A 19,550-nucleotide genomic window follows, 5' to 3' on the forward strand; every position below is an offset into this window, starting at 1 on the left:
CAAAGTTTCAAAACAGTTGGATGTATGACAAAGTATTTCTGTGCCAAATACACACCTTCCAGATTTGGATACATTTCGAGATGGTCCTCACTGCAGCTGCAATCGGTGCGCGAGTGCATATAATGTAAACAACATGAACTTTTTGTTCCCTTTTTATTTATAATGATGTCGCAGCTTGCAGACAATCGCTATGCAAAAGCTGCACATGCTTGTGGCTCTTTAGCTCTGCCCACGGCAGGCACACCTCCAGGAGTTCAGCTTTTTTCGGAAAGAGTCGGTACAGCGTATTTATATTTTAAAAATATGACAAAACTAAAGACTTTTCAGAGATTTGAAGGATGCAATACTACTGTATAGGTACTCAAGATTAACATGAGATTGGCAGAAACTGTGTGTGTTTTTGTACCCTTTAAGTCTTGCCAGTTTAAATGTTCAAGTGATTTTAAATTGTTCAAGCTCAATAAGACACAAAAGACAATTGAATTCGGTACTTGCACGCTGTCTGAGACGGCGCATAAACCTGAAGTGTGCATGCCTTTCGCATCTTAATATGTTTATACACAGTGAAATACACACAAAAATGTCTTGGTGGGTATTCATGTAAACACAGTCGTTTGTCTTAGGTTAAACTAAAAAGTTTGGGAGGAGGGGTGTGGGGCGGTAAATCGGTGTCAATATACTGTCCATTAAGTCTTAAAGTGTCTTAACACCTGCTGCTGTTTGTGTCATTAATGTTAATCAAACAACAAAATAACAAAGAGAAAAACAACTCACCGATCTTGACTGAACAACTTAGTAGCTTCAATTAGAATCAATGCATATTTAATTTACACAGTGTAGAATATGCAGTGTTTTATTTTCACATTTGATTCCTTTATTAAATGTCTGTAGTATTTCATAGTTGACCTACCTGAAAAACTGGTTCATTCAATTTGTAGGCAATATATTTGATCTATTGTATTTATTTGTCTTATTGCTTGTAATTAGCAACTGTTTACATGTCATTAGATATTTGTACTCACAATAGATAGGGTTAGTTACAATAGATAGGTTTTAGTTATTGCTGCAGTATTGAAAAATCAATTGTTTAAATCTTCTAATTTTGAGACCAAAAGAAAAATAATGTTTCTAACTACTTGGAAGCAGTAGGTCACATCAAAATAACAAAAAACTGTTTTATTTATTTATTTTTTTTTAATTAACTAATTTATTGTAGTGGTGTTAGTTAAAAACTTAGTGTGGAGCCCAGAGTCCATGTCCACACTGTGAAAAAAATATATTATTATTATTATTTATTTATCATTTATTTATTTTATTTATATAATGATTATTGCTATAGCGTTTTACTATATACTTTGAAAAAAAATGGTTTATGCAGGTGTGGCTTATATAGACAGAGGGGCAGAGCTCTAACAAAATATTCATAATTTAAAAAAAATAAATAAAAAAACATAAAATAAACTGCCAATAATGTAATGTGTTAACCATAAATACATTAAAAATGCTAAAATGTCATATATATTTTTAGACACAAATGAAAACAAAGCAGTATAGGGATAGAAGTACAGTGTGTTCAATGGATTGTACAATTGTTCAGATAACAAAACATCTTTCCAATACATTTTTAGTAGATCAAAACTCAAAAAACAGTTATGAAAGTTTTGAGTTTTGAAAGTTATTTTGATCTATGACCTTTATACACACTGCCATTGTAAGGAATCTAGGTCAGTCCCTCACAACCTCATTTTTATCCACATAAAATTCAATATGGCATCTACCCTGACCAAGGACTATAGCAAACCACCTGTCATATAAAACCCCCACAAAATTCACAGCCACAAATGTGGAGAAAATAGGTGCATTTTCATCTTATCAGATACCAACATGCTGTTCTCATTCACCAGAGTAACCTGGTTACCGGTTAAATTAATATCGATGGATACAGTCAAGTACCGTTATTTCGTTTTTCACATTAATTCAATTTTAACTCAGTTTATTGTTGATTGACAACTATTAGTATGCCATTTATGGATTTATTTCCTCCAAAAGAGCAAACATTGAGCCCCCAGGCACTATCAAAACATTGAGAGTGGTCAGCTCTGATCTGTCAATCACTTTCCAGCTCAACCTATCACGTGAGTTTGGGGTGTGGCTATTTTAGTGTGGGACCATCACGAAAGCGTTACATGGCAAAAGACATTCAACTTCGGGTACAGGAGTGCAAGCCAAATGTCACTGCATTTAGACTATCAAAGATTTAACAGGTCATGAACATGTCAAAGTGAACAGTGTAGTGAATGCTACGATAGACACTTCAATACAATATCATCATGTCCCCATTCATAAAGACAAATGTACCAGTTTACTTTGATGTGTCCAGTGTAAACAGCCTCAAACAATTGTGTGCAATTTCAAAAACTGCACCTAGTGCAGACACGTTAGGGTCTTATTATAAGTGAGACGCTTACGTTCGCTCTAGACAAAGGTTGCATCTGAAATCTTAAAAATGCTGCTTTCGGGGGATACATTCCAAGGTAGGAAGGCATCAAGGTCAGGGTTGCCAGGTTTTCAAACCAAAACCCACCCAATTGATCCTCAAAACTAGCCCAATCGCATTTCAAGGGGGGGTCTCAGAGTAAAATTTGTGTTTTTCAAAAGGGTGTTTCAAAGTATGCTTTATTTTTGTAATTCTACTAGGTGCCACTAGTGTCACAGAAACTACTGTACATACTTCACTTATAAAAGGAATACAGGTTTAAAAATGAAATACACACTACTTGCATTATAAAATAGCATAGAACATTGCATAAGTACATGAATTGTGATGCACCTATTGAATGTTTATGGCACAGTGCTATTTAAGAACATTTAACATCTGGATTGTGGTTGCTTAGTGAATAACCTGTGTGTTTGTGTGCAGAAAAAAACATGTACCGAAGTGGCGCAAGTTTTAGTGAATTGCCCCTCTCCCCCATCTCTCTTTGGCAGACAAGTGTCATGTGCTTGTGTTGGCTTAGTTAAATGTGTAAAAGGGTTCAATTAAACACTTTCAAAAACTGGCACTGTCACCCTTCATTCCCAGCATAATTAATTTCTCTCTATTCTTCCACTCTGCTATCTCTCCAAATGTTCTCCTTTCATTCCATTTCTCTGCTGACAGACGGAGCGAGACCAGTGCACACAAAATCTCAGAGAGAGAGAGACAGGCTGCATAGGAGTTGACGACACGGCTTCACTCCAGCTGATTAATTACACTCCATGATTGTCCAATTAATTCAAACACCCAATTCAAACACTCTCTGTTTACACTGAGGAAAATGTAAATGTGCCGGAGACGGAGAACGCATCGGGAATAATGAAGGAGAAAACAATGGAACATCTTTCCCCTGAGAGAACCAGGGTGAGGAGCAACAGACAATACAGAAAAATGGAAAATATGCACACTGATGGTAGCTATTTGACCAAGAGCTGAGAACATGGCCCGTATTAACATACAGCTTTCATAACGGATATAAATTTGTTGCTGGAATATTTGATTCAGTTTTTGTCTCAGTCATAGAAAGTATTACTTACATATACCTCTTTATTCTCCAACCAAAATGATATAAACTTATTCGTTGCTAAAGAACATATTCATGAGCTCACAGACGATTTTTTATTTATTTTTTGTATTTTGATGGGTCAAAGCATTTGGTGGATTCACGCTTGGATTCACGCTGTAGTTCAGAACTGCCTAAACCTATTAAACAATCAATTCGCACAGCTGCAGAATGTAAAATATAGCGAGATTGACTAAAGGAAGAAAAGGAGTGGAAGAGGGTATTTACAGTGTATTTGTGCTGATATGTTTGTTGGTTTTACCTGAGCAATGATTCCTCTCCGGCTTCTACGGCCATGGTGGAATCGTTTGATAAAAAGAGCTAAAAACTGCTGCCTGATCAGATGCCAACCCATGATGACGTATGAACCTTTGCCATTCACACACATGGGGCGCTGGGTGTCTGTAATGTAAACAATAAAATCACATGGGTTATTACAGCTATTAACTATTAAAAATTATTTCAGCTGCTTCATTATTATAGCCGGCTCACTGCTACGCCCGTTTTACACCGCAAGCGTGAGCAGCACGTCAGCATATCTACATTGTCACTGCATCTACAGACTCGTGAGAGTATTCACACTGGAAGCGTTTTTGGAGTGTCACAGCAGCGGCTCCAAAGCTACATATAAGGTGCATGTCTTTACAAAGATAACTATAAATTTGTTTTTAGAAGTTGGTCGTTTATAAACTAGATAGTCTTGATAGTTTGTTAAAGGTGCTCTATTTCATTCGGAGTAACTTCCTGTTGACGTTCGAAGTGTTGTCAAACAAAATAGAAGCTAGCTAGACCCTCCCTCCTCCTCCTCCTCCTCCCCCTCCCCTCCGTGCTTCCTGAAACAGTCATGAACGCACATTTAAAATCATTCTTGTCTGTTATTGACTGGAGCATGTTTATTATGATTTGTGGTCCAGGCTGCACCAGTTTGTTTTTATTGCCATTTTCGGAGCTTGTGGCGACTACAGAGGCCGCATTTTTTTACAGTGTGTTCAGGGGACAGGCAGCTAGCGGATAGTGAGGAAATGTTTGCTGTATGTGACGAAAAATGTTTTGGCCTAAAAACGCGTGACATCACTTAGAGCACCTTTAACACGGGGAGTGTACAGCATTCGCATGTAAACTGTAAATAACAAATACAACAAAGAAAACAGCACTGATTAGCCATTTCAGTCATACTTTGATATAGAACGTGCTGTTTACTTAATTTTTTTATTATACACCATACGTTCACCCAAACTGAATAACTAAAAAAAAAAAAAAAAGTTTAAATTGAATATTTTTGATTCTTCATTTTCTTTTTCTGACATTCTTGTTAAAACACACTAGACATGTTTATTCTGTGCATTTTGAGCACTTTTTTGGTTGGGTGGGAGATGTGGTGTTCGTTTGTTCTACCTCGGTAGAAATCGCATTCCGGGGGGGAGAAATGGGAACGCGGGGGCACCGCGATGCGACCTCAAAGGGCACTTTCACTTTCGCGATCAAAGCCCCCACTCTGTGCACGCCACTGGCCACCTCACTGTTACAGCTACATTAAGTATTACAGCCACCTTACTGTTACAGCTACTGCAACTATTACAGCCACATTAACTATTACAGCCACTTCACTATTAGCTACCATAACTATGACAGCCACCTTACTGTTACATCTATGTTAACTAATACAGCCACCTCACTATACCATTATAATAAGTAGTATTGTAGTCAACTTATATTGTTTGGATGTGTTGTTATTGCAGGGCCTGTTGTGTTGTATTAATACTTTACAGTTTATGCATTTTCACAGAAAACTGAAGGACGAATTTAATTTGTGTCAAAGTAATGTCTGCAATAACAAATGCAAGCACTCCAAATTTATCCAGGCCCCACTAAAATCCACTGAACCATCACGGCAAGTGCGCATTTGCTCATTAAGAGACAGTTTGCTTCTTATATTCCATATGTGTTATTTTGTTATTATTGGTCTTGTGTACACATGCATCAGACAGACATTATGGCCGCTGTGTCACATCTTATTGTTTTTACAGCATATAGGACAATGCAATGTGCATTTTAAGATGCTGCCATGTTAAAAAGAGTGCCAATGCTGCATGTATTATTTGTATAATCTGAGCCACTCCATATCCAAGTTCAGCTCAAGTGCTGCATATTTACTTCCATACATTATGGTATCACTGTTTGGAAAAAACTGTGAAACAGCCATTAGTTTGAAGCTAGAGTACCGCAATATTACAGTAGGACCACTAAACTGTGCATCACCAGTTACAGATAACCAGTTAACTCACTTTTAAGCCCACCTCACTATTACAGCTTACAGCAAACTTAAAGGTTCTCTAAGCGATCCTGGGTGGAGTAACTTCCTGTTGATGTTCGAAGTGTTGTCAAACAAAACAGAGGCTAGCTAGACCCTCCCTCCTCCTCCTCCTCCCCCTCCCCTCCGTGCTTCCTGAAACAGTCATGAACGCGCATTTCAAATCATTCTTGTCGGTTATTGGGTGGAGCATGTTTATTATGATTCATGGTCCAGGCTGCACCAGTTTGTTTTTATTGCCGTTTTTGGAGCTTGTGGTGACTACAGAGACCGCGTTTTTACAGTGTGTTCAGGGGACAGGCAGCTAGCGGATAGTAAGGAGATGTTTGCTGTATGTGACAAAAAATGTTTTGGCCTAAAAACGTGTGACATCGCTTAGAGCTTTAATAATTAAAGCTGCTTCACCACTACAGCTAGCTCAGTGCTACAGCTGCCAGATGTCGATCATGTTTACAGATGGAAATATGGAAGGACTTTTACTTACCCTCTACACGACTAGTGAATCTAACCTTCACATCTGTTTCAAAACAAGGGGAAAAAAACAGTATAGAGCAGTGATATTAAACAAAGTCATTATTTTTTCAGTTGAATTTTTTACTTGAATTTTTTTAAAAAAAGATTAGTTTGTAAATGAAGGGGCAGTATGTTTTTCTTTTCTTTCTCTTTTCATACACATATAAGTGTTTACAATTGAGCATACCATTTTTCACAGTGTTTTCATCTTTGGATTCCAATGCTGAACTGATAGCCTGTATTCCTGATATCCTTGAGCTGCTTCTGGGCTTTTGTTCAAGATTTTCTCTCTTATCTGTAAGACATTAACACACACACAAACACACACACACACACACACACACACACACACACACACACACACACACACACACACACACACACACACACACACACACACACACACACACACACACACACAGAGACAGCAGAGGTTATTCTGGAGAAGTGCGGGTGCGATACTTTCAGCTTATTCATCTAGCCTGTTCTTATCTGAGGAAGCATTAACACACGTTTACACACAATCACACACACTCTAAGGTGAGACAGAAGAGTACAATTGCAACACTTCATCTCAGCTCTTATTCGAGTGGACCGTTCTTATCTGAGACGAACCATAAGGCCCTTAAATAGACCGAATAACGCTCTGAAGGATGCCACTGTTAGAAATAAGAGGTTTAAGATTATTTTTAACGAGATCCCAGATAATTTCAGTCTGATCTTAACAGTTTGAGTGACACATTTCAGTACAGTTGTTTGATGAAACTGCCACCATAGAGTACATCTTTGCAAAGAAGCTGTTTCTGAAGGATGAGACAGTTAAAAACTATATGGAACTGAAAATCAAACTTGTGTGAGCACAGCTAAGCACTGCTTATTTGACATGCAAAAATATTTAGAGTTTATTATTACCTATTTGCATCCATTTATTTAAATAATCATTTTCAAAATGCATTTGCTCAAATTCAACAAAGCATGAACATGGTTAAAATATGTCTAGTTTCTGGAACAAGCAATATTAATTTAGTTAAAATGCTTTAGATTGAAACAAATTTGACTTACTGAATATTTAAATACTGAAAATCTAAACCTGGTAATTGTGTTTTTTTTTTTTTGTTTTTTTAAATTAGTTAGTACGATTACAGAAATCTTACCCTTTTCATTTATGCATGACTGACACATATACTAATGCACAACATTAAGTTTATTAGATCATGTTATTAAATTTTGTAAACCAAATTGATGAAAGTTTTATATGCAATTCAAAAAAAATAAAAAATAAAAAAAATAAATAAAATAAAATTAGGCCTAAATATTTTGAGTGCATTCACACAGACATAAAATATGCCAGCAAAAATCTGATTGTCTGCATATTTAGATTTTATCCAGATGAGTTTTTCTGTCTGCACTATTAATTGCAAGTGATCAAATAAGATATGTTCAGACTAGTGTTGTCACGATACCAAAATTTTGACTTCGATACGATACCTAACTTAAATATCACGATACCGATACTTAAACGATACTACGGCAAAAACCTAAAACAGCAGGAAAAGTAAATAAATAAAATATGACAGAACTTCAACCATACCTCTCGTTTCGTCACCATAAAAGCAGTTGTGCAGTTGAGAGGAATAAACACACACTCAATGTGAAGCAGCGCACTGCACGCACACTGCCCCCTGCTGTCAAACATTAGGAAATACAACTGGCACTCAAAGTACCGGTACTAATAAAATGAAAAACCGGACCGTTTTTAAAAGCAGGGTATCGCGTTACCTTTCTAGTACCGGTATATCATGCAACACTAGTCCAGACTGCAGGCTTTTGTAATGACGTAGAGTCATTCGACATGAGTGACGGTGCAGAGCTACTCCATTGCACTACTCCAAAGAAAATTTCGGCAACAGAGAAGACTAGTATACTGTATATTGTGATGTTTCCATTCTGTAATTACAGCTGGCATTGCTGTGCAGCGAGGTGTGGTGTTTTCATCACCGGTTTTGACGTTATCATTGTGTGTCGTGCTAAGAAAGATGCAAAAGACAATTTGAAATCCGATTTGAGCAGCCAGAGTGTCCAGAATGAGAAAAAAAAATCTTATCTGTAAAAATCTTATTTGAATCACATTTCAAACCACCTCCAAATGCAGTCTGAACATAGCCAAAGAGAGGGTGGAAAATGGTCTAAAGCCTTGTTTAGACTGTTAGTTCAAATCCGATCTGATTGGAATCTGATCACATATAGTAAGTGCGAATGGCAAAAATTCACATGAAATGTGATTTTTACAAATCTGTATTGAGCTACATTCAAATGTGGTTTGAAATCCTATTCAAATTGCATTTCTGGAAATCTGTTTCAGTTTGATTGCTCTAATAAGATTTTGCGTGGTTTAGTTTGCGTGAACATGTCAGACGGTGTTATAGGAAAGAAAAATGCCAGTCGAGCAGCAAATTACAATATAATGGAGACATGCTGAATTATGAAACCACCAGAGATGACAGCATGGAATAAAGCCACACATATCAGATTCATACGTTTCTGCTGCTGCCTCATAAGACGCAGTAGTCCAGCGCGGTTGCTACACATCGTCATGTTGTAAACAAGACAATATCTGTATTGCAAACCCCTCCATGTTGCTGTTGTTGTTGATTTTGGTGAATACATACCTACACAACATCACTGCCATAGAAACCAATACAGATACAAACAAAAAAAAACAAAAGCGCCATGGGACACACAAATCAGATCAGAACAGTTGCGATACACAGTGTGGACAATAATTTAGATCAGATTTCAATCCGATACACAAATAATCAGATCTGGACTGACAGTGTGAACATAGCCTAAAATATGTCTTATACTGTAACTTACTGGAGATTGTGATACTGTATGTTAAAGTGAAAAATGGAATGACTATTTAGAAAGGATGTTACCATGAGATTCCACATCAACACCTGTGTCTTCAGCCACCTTCAGAAAGATCTGTGAAATTAAACATTTTGTTATTCCACAGCTTCATCTGGACATTTATACTACTGTTCACAAGTTTGGGGTCAGTAAGATTTTATTTAATTTTAAGAAATTATTTATTTTATTCAACAAGAATGCAATAAATTGATAAAAAGAGGCCGTAAAGACATTTATGATGTTACAAAAGATTCTATTTTAAATACATGCTGTTCTTTTGGACTTTCAATTCATCAAAGAATACTGAAAAAATAGGCAGCGGCACAACTCGTCCCCTTGAAATTATAACGTTCTGCATTCTGAGCAGTTTTGAGATATTGAGCTTCAAAGATTTCATATTCGATTCAACTTTGTACATAGAACCTTTTTGTTTTCTAAATAAAAATGTTTAAAAAAAGCATCACATAATGTAAATAAGTTGTTACAGAATAAGATTATGTGAATAACTTGTAGGGTCAAATTTTGACAAAAATGTCAAATAGAACCATATAATTCCAAGGGGACAAACTGTTTTCAACATAGATAATAATAAGAAATGTGATGCTTTGCATCACAGAAATAAATTACATTTTAAAATCACATTTATTCACATAGATAACAGTTATTTTTAATTGAAATAATATTTTACAATATGACTGTTTTTACTGAATATTTGATCAAATAAATATAGCCTTGGTAGAGAATATTAACAAATCTTACTGAAAACTGACAGAAGTTGAAAAACTGGATGTTATTTTATATAGAGTACGTTGGTAAGCATTCCTCCCAGCGCTATGATTTTTTTAAATCATGAAATTTGATATTAAAGAAAATAATTTTCTGAGGTGACCAACAGCGTTGAGCATTAAAGGGCACATATTATGCCCCTTTTTACAAGATGTAAAACAAGTCTTCGATGTCTCTAGAGTGTGTATGTGAAGTTTTAGCTCAAAATACCCCACAGATCATTTTATAGCATGTTAAAATTGCCACAAAAATTGCAACAAACAAACAGGACTATCTCATGCACTGAAAATCTCATGCATCTTGCTTTTATCCACTATTAGTAACGTTACAAGCCTGTTGTAGTGGACCCCGTCTGAATAATGCCCAAAACTGATGAAAGTCAAATGTGAAATGTAAACAGATACATATTAGATGCATTGGAGAAACTTCCTCTGTATTAGATATATGCCCATTGCATAAAGTGTTGGCCACATGAGTAAATGTCACCTATGTGACCTCTATGTGTACCTCCTCCAGGCTTGTGTCTGATATCCCGTAGCTTGTGACGCCCAAAGTGCTTTTCTCCAGGTCCAGCTCTTTAAACAGGGAAGCGAAGCTGCCGTTTCTAGCGCCTGTGTATGGCAGCACGTACACCAGCTCTTGACCCACGGCCTCCAGAAACTCGGCCTCCGGCACATGCCGCCGCACCAGTAGACTCAGATCTGCCACATCTGATCATGTGGAACATAAAAATACATTTATACATAAACATAATGGCACGGTGTGTGAATGTGTGTTTATTAGAGTGTGTGTGTGTGAGAGATGTAAACCTGGTGGGTCCAGACTGCTGATGCTGTCACTGCATATTCCCTCATCCACACTGAATTTATCACACTACAAAAAATAAAATGCAAAATTAAAAACTTACATTTCTGACCATGCTAAACTCACCACAACTATACTAGAGTATTGTGGTCGGTTGTTAGTTAATTAGTCATATCCCATCCCTACTAGTTCATCTAGATTTATTTATTTATTTTTGTTATTTCAAGCTGACAGTGTGCGGAGATGTTTTTGACAGTTTACAAGGTAAAACACTCTAGGAAAAGCTATACTTTTAAATGCATGCCATTTGAGGCTTATAAATTGTATCCTTTCATTTAATTGCAAAAGTAATTATGGTAAATCAGAGATGTCCAAACCAGGACCTGGCCTGTGATGACTTTTGATTTGGCCTGCCTTGCCCTATCATAAGGAGGAGGAAATAGAGGGAAAAACACACACTTGAAGCATATCTTCATTTCTAATTTATCTTTTTATTTTAATGTTTTTTTGTTTGTTTTTTCACATTGAAATGTAGAGAAAATAGGCAAATTTGATTTTTTAAAAATGTACGTTTTAATATAATATAGCTTGATATAATCCAAAACGTTTGGGCCACAGCCCTCAATAAAGTTTGATTTTTGATCCTTCATAATAATTTTTTTTGGCATCTCTGTGGTTAAAAAAAAAAAAAAAAAAAAAATCAGTGTTGTTACTGTTAACTAAAACTATTAAAAATTGCTTTAGTTAATTTGAATACAGATTAAATAAAATCAAATATAAATATTAGATGAAAAACTTTTATTTCAGTGAGTTGCCAAGGCAACATTTCTAATTTCTAACATTTAAAATATTTAAATTTCTAAAACTGAAATTAAATAAAGCTAAATAGAAGTTTTAAAAAAATGTATAAAAACGGCAAAAGCACAATTACTAGAACTTAAAATATTTTAAGTTTTAATACATAAAAATGTATTAAATATTTATTTATTATTACATTATTACATGTATTATTATTATTTCAATAAATATGCTAATATACCAAATACTATGATAGTATATAAATAATACTGTTTTGTTTTTTTTTGGACTGTATGGTGAAAATAAATATAACTAGTGGCCGTCATGCATGCAAACTCAATAATCAAACAAAGCTAAACCTAAGAAAAGGATTCACCTAAGGAATTGATGTACTTTTTATTAAATCTGTGAAATATTACTAATAAAGAACTAGTAGGCATTTACAAACGTTTGATTATCGTGTGAATTTTGAGTGTTGTCAAGGCCAGTTTACCTCTTTAAACCGCTGCGTGGTGACTCGATCCTGATTGGCCCGTGCAACCGTGAGATAATAGCCTCTACCATATGTTTTCTTGAGGAAAAGTGAAGAACCGCAGCAGCAGACGCGCCCATGCGAGATGATGGCAATACGATCACCCAGAATATCCGCTTCATCCATGTGATGGGTAGACAGAATTATAGTACGACCTGGAAGAGACACACACACACATCAAACAAACATACATTCAGTTCAAAAACCATAAAAATTCAGCTGAAAACGTGAATTTCTGAGGGGCTCATTCTCATTTGAATGGGATAGGATGTGTTTGAAGTGCAGGTGCACTGGAAAACAGGGTGTTCTATATATAGGCGCTTTTAAATGTGTGTGCCACTCAGATCTCAGTCTTTCGCTCCCTGTACAGAAAAGTTTCCTCTCTTTTGTATTTGCTGAAGCTCGAAGTGAAGCCAGACACCCGTGGGGTTCTACGCCGACATTATTTTTGCTCTGCCTGTGTGACGAGGCAGTGGGAGTTCAAGGCGTCTGTCCTTTGACTTGCCGAGAGCAGAAATATCATGAAATATCATGCATCTGCGCTTCTCAAAGGCAGAGAACGCAAGAACCTGGCAGAGAAACTTGTGTTTATATTGAGAGACGCTGATGTTGGACCTTGTAAAGCAACGATCTGGACACAATGAGTGACTGCTGACTATAAAACCTGACTGATAGTTGATATTGTTGGCCAAAAGTGATGTCTGACCTAGGAAAATTGACATCTTCACCCTGGTTAAATATTTTGTAAGCATATTACATAGTTGTGCCTTAAATAAATAGTTTTATTTGTGATAACGCAATGAAACATGCCAAATTGTGAAGACATTATTAATGGCAAGGCTGTCATACAAAGAAATTATGAACACATGTAAAAACAAGGGAGAACCAATGACATATTAGTAACAAAGTCAATGTATGCTTTTTCCTGTGACCTTTTTTTTTTTTTTATGCATTTGTTTTCAGTAAAATAAATTTTTTAGCTGTAGTTTGCCTTTTTCTTTTTTTTTGCCAAAAAATAGGTCAGATAAATACCTTGACCAAGTTTAGTGTTTTGTTCTTTCCTCATATTTAAAATATTCAAAACATTTTATTTTGATGGTTTAATTGAACTTGTAGGGTCAAATATAAAACAAATATCCCCTCCGGACATCACTTTTGGCCACCACTTTATGTGAAGAATCTGAAAAGCTCAAAGAAATGCACAGCTTTTTGGTTTTACCAGCACAAATACACACAAATCACACTGTATAGTCAGATGGATCTGTCTCAACACACCCATTCAGTGTGACATTCAGATAACAAACAGCACTAGAGAGCGTTGGACAGATAGAAAGAGAGAAGTAGAAATATAAAGAGAGATGACTGGTTTGATTTGTGTTGCTTTGTATTATGGAACAGTGATCCATCAAAGAAGGCAAAATGGCACAAAAAACTATGAAACAGAAAATAACAAACAATTCAGATCACTAAGTACATGCACTTTAAAAAGTTCAATTTCTGTGGAACTAAAGAAGTAACTTGCCTTTTTAAAATGTCAAGTAAACGCTCTAGTCTAACTGAAATCATAGTGGTTTTCGTGAAGTCGTACCGATAACGTGATTATAGCCTCGTCCAGCATGTACTCAGACAACAATGGACCTCAGTATTGTGCACTTGCTTCCCAAAGACAGACGCATTTCATTATTACACTACCATTCAAAAAAGTTTGGGGTCACTAAAGAAATTAATACTTTTATTCTGCAAGGATTTATTAAATTAATCAAAAATGGCAGTAAAGATATTTATAATGTGAAAAAAGATTTCTATTTCAAATAAATGCTGTTCTTTTCAACTTTCTATTCATCAAAGAATCCTGAATGTATCATGGTTTCCACAAAAATATGAAGCAGCACAACTGTTTTCAACATTGACAATAAGAAATGTTTCTTGAGCAGCAAATCAGCATATCAGAATGATTTCTGAAGGATCATATGACACTGAAGACTAATAAGTAATGATGCTGAAAAGTGAAAATTCAGCAACATTTTAAAATATATTACAGTTTTAACAATATTACTGTTTTGCATAAGCATACGTGAGCATACATAAAAGACTTTTCAAAAATTCTGTGCTTTGGCTTCATATCCACAACCTGTGAATGTAGTTGGTACAGCAGCAACCAGCTGAACTCAAACGATACAGCACCGTACAATCCACATGTCAACACTACACTCTTTGCATTACACAGCAAAAGCCAAAAAACCCTTCACCAATTTGTGTGTGTGTATGTGTGTGACAAAGAAATAGCCACTCTCAGCCCAATTAACTGCACTAGTACACATCATTTCGTTTCCTAAATTATTAATCAGACAATAATCACCTTCACTAATCAAATAATCATCAGCTGCTCTCTAATTACACATGCAATCCAGCTGAAATGGGCTGAATATGCTATTTCAGTCCCCTGAGGACTGCAGGACTTATTAGTATTGACAATAATTATAAATTGAATGTTTAACATTTTTATCACTGATTAAACAAGCTTCTGCAGTGTAGAAGAGTTTTACACTGACATCTTATGATGTGCAACCACCTAAATAAGAGAAATAGGAAACTAATTGCAAACAATATGACAAATAAATATAAAACAGAACAAAGATACAAATGAAATAAACTTTAGCTTTTTCTAAAATTTCTCGTCTACACTGAAATAACGTACGTAGCAGGTACGTGGGTAAAAACATAGATATGTATCTATAGGTGCAATATGTGTCACATGATTAAAGGGATAGTTCACCCAAAAATGAAAATTGTCATCATTTACTCACCCTCAAGTAGTTTCAAACCTGTATGAGTTTCTTTTTCTTTTTAGCATTTATTTTTCCTACTATGGTAGTACATGCGGGGCAAGATCTGTTTTCTTACTGACATTCTCCCAAATATCTTCCTTTTTGTTCAACAGAAAAAAGAAATTCATACAGATTTGGAACTATTTGAGGGTGAATAAATGATGACAGAATTTTTATTTTTGGGTGAACTATCTCTCTAACATGCATCATTCTTTGTGAATACCTCAGTTGTCACAGTCCACACTACAAATTTCAAATTTATCCACTTTGGCGAGCCTTTTCATTAGCTCTGGAGAACTGCACTGTCCTGGTGTGGATGGAAGGCCAAAACATTCATAGAGGTCTGTTTTTAAATGTATCCATATTAATGTAAACGGAGACCCAGGCAGAGTTTGTTGGAGCTAAACTCTGCAGAACATTGGCGCTCCAGTAGCAGGATTGGACTCCCATTTAAGAACGAGACATTTTCACAACCTCACCAATATAGTATGTGGGCATCAAATCATTCCTCAAAACTGGAACAAACACTGTCACAATTTATAAGAGAAAATGTGACAGGCAGAGGCAGCTGTGGCATCTCAGACAAGGTACTGGTGAGAGTCATGATGTTCTGCTCCAGTGGTCTAACCCCATATATCCTGAAAACATCTTCAGAAAAGATTGTTCTACCTCTGTTTGACACCATTGATCACCATATTCTCTGGACTGTGATGGAAAGTGTTGCCAAAGTTCTTCACATTCTGCAGCAGATCCATGATTGCATTCAAGTTTGTATGGTAGCAAGTAAGATTCAATATCTCTCTTTCTCTGTTAAGATGGGAGGAAACAAGGATTGGAACAGCTCCCATCAACTCTGATTTCTTCCTAACAGTCATAACAGTGTTAATCACCATACTGCTTAAGGCTGGAATACACACAACTTTTGTACAAGTGTTTGCCCCAATTTGCAGTCTGGACCACTGTCTGAAAGTCAGACCCGGTCTGCAGATTTCAGTTGACAGATTTCAAAGAAAATCTTGTAGCATATGATGGGAACAGTCTATGATCTTTAGCTTCAGACTTTGATTCCATCCACTCGAAGGATTCAAACACGTTTTATATTTTGAGACAATTTGAAAACATATATTGTTTACATTTGTCATGAGTCTCCTTTTTCTATTTGTGATTGTTGTGTTTGTAATGATTTGAGTGAAACAGTAATAATTTATGAAATTATTTATAGGCCTAATTTTAACTGTATAAACTATACACCGATGAGCCAAAACATTATGACCACCTGCCTAACATGTGGTTGGTTCTCTGCGAGTTGCCAAAACAGCACCGACCCGCCGAGGCATGGACTCTACAAGAGCCCTGAAGGTGTCCTGTGGTCTCTGGTACCTATGACGTTAGCAACAGATCCTCCAAGTCCTGTAGGTTGTGAGGTAAAGCCACCTTGGATTGAACTTGTTGGTCCAGCACATCCCACAGATGTTCACTTGGATTGAGAGCTGGAGAATTTGGAGGCCAGGGCAACATCTTGATTTCTTCATCATGTTCTTCAAATTATTCTTGAACAATGTGTGCAGTGTGGCAGGGTGTATTATCCTGCTGAAAGAGGCCACTTCCATCAAGGAACATCACTGTCATGAAAAGGTATACCTGGTCTGCAACAATGTTTAGGTAAGTAGCATGTGTCAAATTTATGTCCACATGAATGGCCAGACTCAGGACATTGCCCAGAGCATCACACTCCCTCTACCAGCTTGTCGTTGTCCCATAGTGCATCCAGGTACAACACACTTCACCAAGTAAACCCGAAAACACATACAAAGCCATTCACGTGATATAAAACAAAACTGAACTCATCAGACCAGGCTACGTTCTTCCACTGCTCCAAAGTCCATTTCTGACACTCACGTACCCATTGTAGGTGCTTTCGACGGTGGACAGGGGTCATTATAGGCACTCTGATTGGTCAACGGCTACACAACCCCATATGCAGCAGAGTGCGATGCACTGTGTGTCTTATGACGCATTCCTCCCATAACCATCATTTAAATATTGTGTGACTTGTACACAATAGTCACAGTAGACAGTAGACCTTTTGTTGGCTCAGACCAGACGGGATAGCCTTTGTTGCCCTCATGCATCGATGGGCCTTGGCCACCCAACACTCTGTCGCAGGTTTGTCCTTCTTCGAACCACTATTGGACAACTCTCACCACTGCTGACTGGGAGAAACCCACATGCCTTGCCATTTCAGAGGTACTATATAATAAAGTACAGTCTGTTTGGATTTAAATAGCCACTTAAAAGTCTATGACTGGATCATTTTTGCTGTGATTATTATGTTTCTAATGTGTTATATGTTTGGTAACAGTTCTTTTAACTCTTAAAGATGGAGTGTGTAGCTTTTCATTTCTTAAACAACCATGTAGGAAGACACATCATGCACAGCCATATTCCAGGATGACAAAGCTAAGATTCATCAAGCTCAAATTGTGAAAGAATGGTTGGGAGGTAACATGAAAAATCATTTTCACACATGAATTGGCACCTCTGAGTCCAGACCTTAAAATAATTGAAAGTCTTTGGGATGTGCTGCAGGAGACTTTACAGAGTGCTCGACTCTTCATATACCAATATATAATACAAGATTTGGATATACCAATACTAACAAGGGGGGGGGGGAATCACTTTACCCATATTGTGGCAGTTTTCATTATAAACAAGCCTGAAATACACAAGTACTTTTTATTTTGACATGTCTATGTTTTACTATTGCTGCTCATCCAAAAAGAAGAGGGAGATAAAATATGCACTCTTTAAGGACCCGCAGGGACTTTTTTTCTGCACACATGCTGCTAAATACATTTTGCAGTTTGCACAAATCTATTTTTTGTTGCAAATGTGAGTGAATTACTTGCACCATGGAGCCCTGTGTTTACATTTGTTCATTTCTGTTACCTTTTTTGTATTTGAGCAGCAACTCCCAGATGCCTCTGCGTGCATAGGGATCGACTCCTGCTGTTGGCTCATCCAAAATCACAACATTCGAACCACCCACAAATGCAATGGCAACAGACAGTTTCCTCTGCATCCCACCTGAATGCATACAACAGAAAGTTGCCAAATCTCCAGTGTTAGTAAGCATTGTAAGCATAATATGTATGAATGCTGCTGATGCACACACACACACAAACATAAACACACACACACACACACCTGAGAGGTTCTTGGCAAGGTCTTTGCGTTTGTGAGGTAGACCTACGTCTTTAATCATTTGATCAATTTCCTTCTTCACCTCTTTAGAGCTCCGTCCCTTCAGACAGGCATAAAAATAAATGTGTTCTTCTACTGTCAGACTGAAACAAACAAAGGGAACATCAATATACACATACAAACATAACACATGACAAATACTCACTTATAACAAACACAGACAAGAATGTGAACATAAGAGTCAAGGCAACATTTCTCACACACACACACACACACACACACACACACACACACACACACACACACACACACACACACACACACACACACACACACACACACACACACACACACACACACACACACACACACACACACACACACACACACATGTTTGTTTTTGTGAATTGTGGGGACTTTCCATAGACTTCAATGCATTTTACACTGAACAAACTGTACATTCTATCCCCCTACCCTGCCCCTACCCCTAAACCTAACCCTCACAGGAAACTGTGCAAACTTTTACTTTTTCACAAAAACTCATTCTATATGATTTATAAACCCATTTACATTGTGGGGACCGCTGGCTGGTCCCCACGATGTAGGTGAACTCAGGTTTATATTACATCATGGGGACATTTGGTCCCCACAATGTAATATAAACAAAAGCACACACACACACACACACACACACACACACACACACACACACACACACACACACACACACACACACACACACACATATATATATATACTGTATATAACCTGTAAATTAAAATAACAAATATTAATAGTTTTAGTTAACAATAACAACAGGTTAATTCAAAAGCATCACTAGTTAGGTAATAGTGAAGCTGTTGGGATAATAACTACAAATATTCACATTAGCAGGTTATCTGAAAATATTTACATGAAGAAAGCCTTTGTCATGCATGATGTATATCTTATGTTTCTTATGCATACGCATGCTGCATCGTGACAGATTAATGTCACAGTTTTAGAATAAAACTCAACTGAATCTGTGATAATTTCTTCATTGAAATACAAAAGCCGAAAAAAATAAGCAGCTCTACACTCAATGGTTTGGCGGTTCAAGTAAGTCTTAATTTCAGTAGCATGACAGATCTGGAAAAGTGCTTGAATTTCTCTTAAAAGCCTGTAAGCACCCAGTCTTCTGTCAGAATGAATTGAAGTGAACTGTGATTGCCTGAAGCTTTGAAATTTTGAGTTGAACTTTGATAGTTTTTGAATACTTGTTTTGA

At 36.7% G+C, this 19,550-nt stretch overlaps 1 protein-coding gene across 1 annotated transcript in view; it reads right to left on the minus strand.

Annotated features, from left to right (window-relative positions):
* LOC137030017 (phospholipid-transporting ATPase ABCA1) overlaps window positions 1-19,550 on the minus strand; it is a 217,548-nt gene that overhangs the window by 76,622 nt on the left and 121,376 nt on the right. Inside the window, exons 21-29 of the mRNA XM_067399929.1 lie at window positions 18,289-18,428; window positions 18,031-18,168; window positions 12,215-12,408; window positions 10,929-10,992; window positions 10,627-10,829; window positions 9,360-9,408; window positions 6,611-6,718; window positions 6,395-6,427; window positions 3,862-4,001 (exon numbers count right to left, since the gene is read on the minus strand). Coding sequence (XP_067256030.1) covers window positions 3,862-4,001; window positions 6,395-6,427; window positions 6,611-6,718; window positions 9,360-9,408; window positions 10,627-10,829; window positions 10,929-10,992; window positions 12,215-12,408; window positions 18,031-18,168; window positions 18,289-18,428 — 1,069 coding nt within the window. The remainder of the gene's footprint in view (window positions 1-3,861; window positions 4,002-6,394; window positions 6,428-6,610; window positions 6,719-9,359; window positions 9,409-10,626; window positions 10,830-10,928; window positions 10,993-12,214; window positions 12,409-18,030; window positions 18,169-18,288; window positions 18,429-19,550) is intronic.

Source organism: Chanodichthys erythropterus, chromosome 11 (assembly GCF_024489055.1).
Source record: "Chanodichthys erythropterus isolate Z2021 chromosome 11, ASM2448905v1, whole genome shotgun sequence".
NCBI classification, from domain to species: domain Eukaryota; kingdom Metazoa; phylum Chordata; class Actinopteri; order Cypriniformes; family Xenocyprididae; genus Chanodichthys; species Chanodichthys erythropterus.